At 32.2% G+C, this 7760-nt stretch overlaps 1 protein-coding gene across 2 annotated transcripts; it reads left to right on the top strand.

Annotated features, from left to right (window-relative positions):
- Positions 1-2053: 2053 nt before the first annotated feature.
- Positions 2054-6170, top strand: LOC18099223 (PHAF1 protein At3g51130). Of its 2 annotated transcripts, none has more exons than XM_006383075.3 (15): positions 2054-2398; positions 2494-2576; positions 2688-2762; positions 2861-2928; positions 3017-3122; positions 3215-3275; positions 3368-3534; positions 3757-3819; positions 4070-4117; positions 4454-4567; positions 4669-4759; positions 4869-4921; positions 5319-5423; positions 5541-5603; positions 5926-6170. In XM_006383075.3, the coding sequence occupies exons 1-14, from the start codon at positions 2275-2277 to the stop codon at positions 5586-5588; spliced, it is 1206 nt and encodes a 401-aa protein (XP_006383137.1). In that variant the 5' UTR covers positions 2054-2274; the 3' UTR covers positions 5589-5603; positions 5926-6170. The 2 variants fall into 2 exon arrangements, with proteins under 2 accessions (XP_006383137.1, XP_024456158.1); XM_024600390.2 differs by having other exon boundaries at positions 2058-2398; positions 4669-4768.
- Positions 6171-7760: the final 1590 nt, after the last annotated feature.

Here is a 7760-nt window from a genome sequence, read left to right as displayed (position 1 = left end):
GTAGAATTAAATTGTTATCATAATTTCAATTAATGATTATGCCACGCCGCTTAAAATATCAGTACGGCGTCGTGGACGTCGCTTTTTCCCATTCAAGTTAATAGTTATCAGCATGGTGCATAGTTTTTAACATACTATCGTCGTACAACCCGAATTATTAGTTAGTTGTGCGTCTACAGATCTTTTACGCAATCATCGACTTGCACTTGGACATTTTAATTTTATTTTATTAGTGAGTACGTGGAATACACAATTAACTTTATTGGTGAGGTAGGCAGCCTCAACTGTAAAGTCATTGGTTGCAATGATTTCTTTCATGACAACGCTTTTTTTAAAATATAAGTGTTTATAAAGAGCAGAATTTTTAAAAATTATTTTTAATGTTAGTATATTAAAATAATTTTAAATAAAAATAATCTTTTAAATACATCGTTTTGAAACACAATTTCAACGAGAAGGAGATTGGTTTTGTCATTTAAGATACTATTATTGTTGTTTGTAGCATGTATTAAATTTAAACTATTGAATTTAATTTAAATTATTATAATTAATTCATGATAAAAGTGATAACTCTTTATTATTTTATTTCTCTTACTTAACTCAAATATACTTAAATTTATCAATAATAATTTTGTAAAATTAAAAACTTCATTAGACTAAAAAAGAGTAAGATTTCTATATCTAATATCCAAAACCAATCAAGATATAAAAGGATCATTTAAATATAGAGAATGAAACAAGCTCATACATAAAATTAATCCGATTTATTTTTATGTTTCAAAAGCGTTTTTAAAAAAATAATTTTTTTTTATTTTTTTCTTTACTTCAAATTAATATTTTTTTGATATTTTTAGATCATTTTGTGCGCCGATTTCAAAAATAATTTTTTTTTAAAATATTATTTTGATATATTTCTAAATGAAGCAACTGCAACCACACTCTCAAAAAAGTACCGGAACAAAACATCTTATTTATACTCTCCTTTTTTGTTTTTTTTTTTTTTTTCCAGATAAGGGATTTGAAGACTGATTAATTAATAATTTGCGTAAAATTTTCATTGCAGTATAAAGACCCATGAGAGGAAAGACAAAAACAAAGAAACAAGAACCTTAAAAAATAATAATAATAATACAAAATAAACTGGACTAAAATACCACAAAACATCATGTCTAGTAGTAAGCATATACTAAATCTGAGATTATTGAAGACAAAATAAAACAATAAAAAATTGTTCAAAGGTAACCACAATTAAGAATAAACTCAAAAACTTAATTTCAATGTCCGTATAAAGAAAGAGAAGGGAAGAAAAGGGGGTGCCAACAATAATTCCCATTTGTTTTTTCTTATATAATAATAAAATATGATATTTATAATTTACAACAAGTACTTCCAAATATTATTTTTGATGATACATTATTGTTTTCTATGCATAATAATTTTTTTTTATTTTTTTTCTGGCTTCCTCTTAAATTTAAATCCAAGATAATTGAAAGTGGAGAACTGAATTTTTTTTTTAATTTCTCATCAAGAAATCTATTGAACCTTGACCGAGACTTTAGATGCAAAATTATTAAGGATGAAATTACATATTTAATAGATTAATCAGTATTGATTCAATATAAAATAATATTATTTTAATTTTTTAAGTTATTTTTTCTAAATGTTAAACGAGGTTCCAACCAATCAATTATTTTGTGAATCAACTTGTTAGTTCGATTAGATGAACTTTCATTCATTTTAATTTAAAATTTGATTTATACTAGATTTTGAATTAGCGTATCATTAAATTGACTTATTATACTGATTTAGGTTTAATAATAATGTTGAGAGGCACTAGAAAGCAGACAAATATGTATTTTTAAAATTACAATACAAAATATTTTTAAAAATAATTTTTATTTTGAAAATAAATTAAAATAAATTTTTTATTTTTTATATCAGTATATTAAAATCATAAAAAATAATAAAAAACAATATTCAAAGTAAAAACACATTTAAAAGTCGGAAAGACAATATGACTCTGACCTGCGTTTCAGTTTCTCACAGTAACAGTTAAAACCGAGTGAGATTGAGGTTAGAAACCATAACAATGTTGCTGTCATTTCGCACACCGAACCACAACAACCTGAAAATAATAGAAAACAAAACGAATCGTGCAGACAAAAACTTGGTATAAAAGCATTCAAACTATCTCGCGAAAGTAACGGACTTTTGTAATCCCTATCCAAAGCTAAAAAACCAAACCAATCAAGAACACCCAACCCAGCAAATAACATGTTACACCACCACCACAATCACCACCAGTCACAGCGACCGCGACGCCGCTGTGAAGGCACTGCTATGGGCGTTATCATTCTCGATCTCCGCCCTGGTAACGGCATCGGTCCTTTCTCTCTGGGTAAGCAATCAATCCCCGTTAAACGACACCGTTATTGAGAGATTATGAATTGATTTTTTTTTTAATTTTCTGATTTTGGCCTTTTTTTTTGTCAGGGATGCCAATATGTGAAGCATTTGCACAGATTGAACAACAACCTAGCATATACGACGTCGTTCATGTGAAGTACTTCGATGAGGTTTTTGTTTCGATTTCGATTTTGAGAATTTTATTATTTTATTCTAGTTTACGTTTTTTCGATTCTTTTGTTATTTTATGTTATTTATTATTTTTTTGGGGTTATGTGTAGGAGCCATTAAAACTTGATATTGTTATCAGCTTTCCTGATCATGGGTTTCATCTTCGATTCGATCCGTGGTCACAAGTAATACATTTTTTTTCCCTCTCCCTCAATTCAGATTTTTATTTCCCCGTAATTGAGTTGTTTAAATGCATTTTGTGTTTTTATTTTGATTATTGTAGAGGTTACGATTGATTGAGATTTTCGATGTGAAACGTCTTCAAATGCGCTACGCTACATCTCTTATTGGGTAAGCTATGCTCTTTTTCACATGAATTATTGATGATTTTGTTTATGTTTTTGTTATATTGTGTTTTGATTATTACTATTATATTTAGGGGACCATCAAATCTAGCTACTTTTGTTGCTGTATATGCGCTTTTTGGACCTACATTTCCTGGGATTTACGACAAAGATAGAGGCGTGTACACTTTGTTTTACCCAGTATGTGCATGAAAAATGCAATTATGGTGATATTTCTTTCTTTGCAACTTGTTGGGCTTTGATGATCAGGTTGTTTTATGTTGGTTTTTCAGGGTTTGTCATTTGCTTTTCCGATTCCCAGCCAGTATACAGATTGTTTTCATGGTAGAGAAGGTAATGTATTGCAATTTAGACAAGCGAATATAATTGTTTCATCCTTCTTTTCAATATTCTAATTAGTTTGATTTGTTTTCATTTTTTGACAGCGGAACTGCCACTAGAGTTTCCAGATGGCACTACACCAGTTACATGTCGAGTCTCTATATATGATGGTTCTGCGGATAAAAAAGTAGGTGTTGGATCTTTAATGCATAAGGCTTCTGCACCTCCATTACTTCCTGGTAACCTGTATATGGAAGAGGTGCATGTTAAGGTTTGACTTCTTTCTTTGATCCCTTCATTTCTTTTATTAAGCTATTCAATTAATGACTTATGGGAATCGCACGTGCTCAACCATACAAGGACCAACCTTAGAGTAAGGACTATGCCATGCAGATTTGAGAATTAGCATCGTGGTTTCTTATCTCTTAAGAGGTTAAAAATTCTTCTTGATGTTTGTCTCGTAATTTTTATAATGCAATGTTTATCTCTGCAGCTTGGGGAAGAATTATATTTCTCTGTTGGAGGGCAGCATATTCCTTTTGGTGCATCACCACAGGTAAATTTTTATGTATTATGCTGCTGTACTCTAGTATCATACTCTGCAAAAGATCATTTTTGCTGCCTCATGTCAATATATATATGCCCAGGAGATATGAACGAGACAATGATACCATACATGGCTTTCACAAGATATTAGGGTAGAACAATAATTGAGATTTTCATCAGGGTGTGCCCTCTTATGTGGGATTATAAGTGCTTTAAATCACTTATCCTGTTTGTTTCTCACAGTTTCCTTTTCTATGCAGGATGTATGGACAGAATTAGGTCGTCCATGTGGAATTCATCAAAAGCAGGTAGCGTTACTATCCTGGAAATGCAATGTTAAATCTTTTATAGGCAATGTTAGTTTGATGAAGAGAAATAGGACCCTTATAGATTAATAGACAAAATAAAACTTTGATCAAGTGACCAACTTCTCAACTGGACTCTGTGATTACAACTACATGGGATGGAGATAGGAAAATTTCTGCACACATAAGGCTGGATCATGGCAGGGTACATGCATGAGTTGAAAGAACATTCACTGATGGACCTTCATCATCTTATTTTTTTAATCATTATTATTTAGCAGTGCCATTCACTTAACCACGCCTCTGCTGGCACGCATACTAATTTTGGTAGCTGTACAGGTTGACCAAATGGTCATTCACTCTGCTTCTGACCTTCGCCCGAGGACAACCCTTTGTGGAGACTACTTTTACAATTACTTCACTCGTGGTCTGGATATCTTATTTGATGGACAGGTACTTATATCTTTCTCTGTTCAGAAGGACTTTTAGCCATGACTCTGTTGAACTATCTTTCTATCTGGAAGTATTCTGATAACCTTATTTTATTTTTGCAGACTCATAGAATCAAAAAGTTTGTTTTGCACACAAACTATCCTGGTCATGCAGATTTCAATTCGTACATCAAGTGCAATTTTGTCATCCAAGGTTCTGACTGTAAGTTCTTTTCTGATTTTGAAGGATTTAGTTGATGTTGTTGATGCAGAAAATAATAAACTCTTTCTCGTTCTTGCTTGCATGTGGGTCTTTGATGAAGTTGACAACTCCAAACAGAGTATTACACCAAGCACAAAATGGGACCAGGTGAAGGTAAAATTTTAAAGCCGTTGTAGTGTTTCCCCCCAATTTCTATCTGGAAAATCTAATGGCACAGTAATTATGCTCATAAATGACAAAAGCTTCCTATAGACATAGTGGTATCTGTTTGTTGGCAACAGTAACTTACTGATTGAAATTCTGGATATTTTTGTTTTTTGTGTTTACAATAAAAAATTAATGAAATCAAGGATCTTACTGTATGTCTTCTGCACTTTAACCTGTCTTCTAAACAGTTCTGATTCACCTGTAATGTACACTTGTAGCCGTGTTTGCATGTAATTAGATTCATTACTTGTGCATGCCCTCAACGTGAATTTCAATCTTAGCATCAAATATGATTGTTTTTTATTTGACCATCATGAGTGCATTATGTTTGCTTCTAAATTAGGAGATCCTTGGGGACTGTGGTCGAGCAGCTATTCAAACACAGGGATCTACAAGCAATCCTTTTGGTTCCACTTTTGTATATGGTTATCAGAACATTGCCTTCGAGGTGAGGTTTTGGATAAATTCACCTGCCAATTTTGTGCACTTGCTGCTAAAGTTTTTTTTTTTTTTTGAAATCCGCTTCTGGTTTTTGGTGCTATTCTTACTATTCTGGTGTTAACAGGTGATGAAGAATGGTTATATTGCAACTGTAACTCTCTTCCAGTCATGATGTTTATCTTTTCTGGTACGTAATGCCAAAGAATCCTTTCTTTAGAGATATAATGTGTATTTTTATGTTGGAAATTTTTGTCTGTTATCATTTTGTTTAACATTAGTCTTTGTGTTGGGGTTGTCTCACTCAATCCTTGTTACAAAGTTGTTTTTTGCAAGTCTTTTATCTTGAGTTATTGTCTTCAATACTCTATTGCCATTTTCAATCATTGTCCTTGGTCATTGTAATTCTTGTAATCACTTGACTTCAATCTCTTGTACCAAGGCTGTTTATTGCTATTGGTAACATCTTCCTTTGTTTTCTTTATTTTTTATTCCTTTTTCGGTTGACCTAGGCTGGATGCTGTCACTTTGCCTGGTGCAATTGGATATTGTACAGAATGCTGAACAGAAAGCTGCATTTAGCGTGTTTAGTGTAAGCTTCATCACGGGGGAAGCTATGTTAAAGTGTACATATTATTTGTGCAGTTCATTTGTAGTTTATTATTATTATTAGGGTGTACCTTGCTGTATTTGATAAAAAGAATTCCAATGCTCTGCATTCAATAATTCAGGTTGCATGTGTATTCAAGTTGGATCACTTCGTTTCCTCGTCTTTCTCAGTCTGATCGTTTGTAATTTGCTCTTCAAATGAACCTGCGAAGAATTGAAAGCATGAAGTTTTCACTCTTTAGGAGCAACAACAGAAAGTCTTCTCAAATTTGAGTATCAATAACCAGATTAATCGTATCGGTAGCTTATGAAAATCATTAAATTTGCTATTGATTAGTACACTGAAAGATAACTTATGAATGGAGAAGCAATTCATGCCGTCAATGAAGCCAAATTGAACTGAACGGCTGGGCCTGTTCTTCAGTTAGCTCTCTGGACCATGACACTCTTCCTCCAAAATCAGACCCTGGGCCTGAGCATCTGTACTGGCCGTAAAATACAGTCCTGCAAGACTACTCGTGCAGAAATCAGCTTAAAGCCTTAAACAGGATTAATAACTGCGTTTAATTAAATGATTAGTTGTTGATTACAGATTGATTAACTGTAACCGTTGGTTATGCCAAATCAAAGTTGATCTAAGCCTGTTTGGGAGTGTGGTTGTGGTTGTGGTTGCTTTTTAAAGTGCTTTGTATGCTGAAATGAATTAAAATGATGTTTTTTATTTTTTAAAAATTATTTTTAAGATCAACCCATCAAAACGATGTGAAACATACAAAAAAAAATAATTTTTAACAAAATTTTTTTTTTAAATTTTTTGATTTTAAGGCCTATTTTGTTTTGCTTTTAATAAAGGGCGGATAACTTGTTTTCCGACCTTTATTTTTTTAAAAGGAAAATGACAAGTCTTGTGTCATTTAGAAGCAAATAAAACGCCCCCTGAGTCTCAAATCCGGGAGCTCGATGTTATTTTCACATGTTAACCACTACTGAGCTTCAACAAAATTTGTAACCAAACGATTAAAAAATATATTAACCTATTCCATTGTTTATATAAATAGTTAAATTGACTGCATACTTGTTTAGTGTTTTTATTAATATTTTATCATATAGGTAAATGTTACAACTAAGCACTGACATAAAGGGGCCTAATCGTTTGGTCTGCCAACCTAAAAAAATTTATATTATTTATCATAATGTAGAGTCTTTACATTTGTTAGAATGACCTATTCTCCTCGCCTACAATGTGAGGACAAAAACTCTCCTCGCATGCAATGACTATCTTTTCTCGCAAATAGTAATCTGCTATCCATATATCACCTTAAAAGTGTATTGACCAACCACCAACCTCTTCATCAATAACACAACAAGGAATCACTACCAATGACCAGAATCAACATCTTCATCAATAGTATAACGACTAAATCAACATCTTCATCAATAGTATAACGACTAACAACACTCATTAAAAGAAAACTCTCCATGAGGTAAGCTTATAAGACCAATGCATACAAATATTTTTAGTCATCGGGTAATAAACATGAGCAATGGCATAAGACTCCACACACAAATCAACTTTCATGCACCTCACACTCTTTTGTTCCTAGCACTCCCTACTCCTTAATCTTTTTCTCTTTCTTGTATATTACTCCCTCTTCTATATTTACGAACTTAAACATTAGAGAGTTCTTTATTTCAATAGGAGACTTGTTTTTTTAAGTGAGTGTGAAAGTACCTTGTT

Source organism: Populus trichocarpa, chromosome 5, assembly GCF_000002775.5.
Source record: "Populus trichocarpa isolate Nisqually-1 chromosome 5, P.trichocarpa_v4.1, whole genome shotgun sequence".
NCBI classification, from domain to species: Eukaryota; Viridiplantae; Streptophyta; class Magnoliopsida; order Malpighiales; family Salicaceae; genus Populus; species Populus trichocarpa.
The sequence above is the reverse complement of the archived record's forward strand: the minus strand, read 5'-3'. Positions and strand labels throughout refer to the sequence as shown.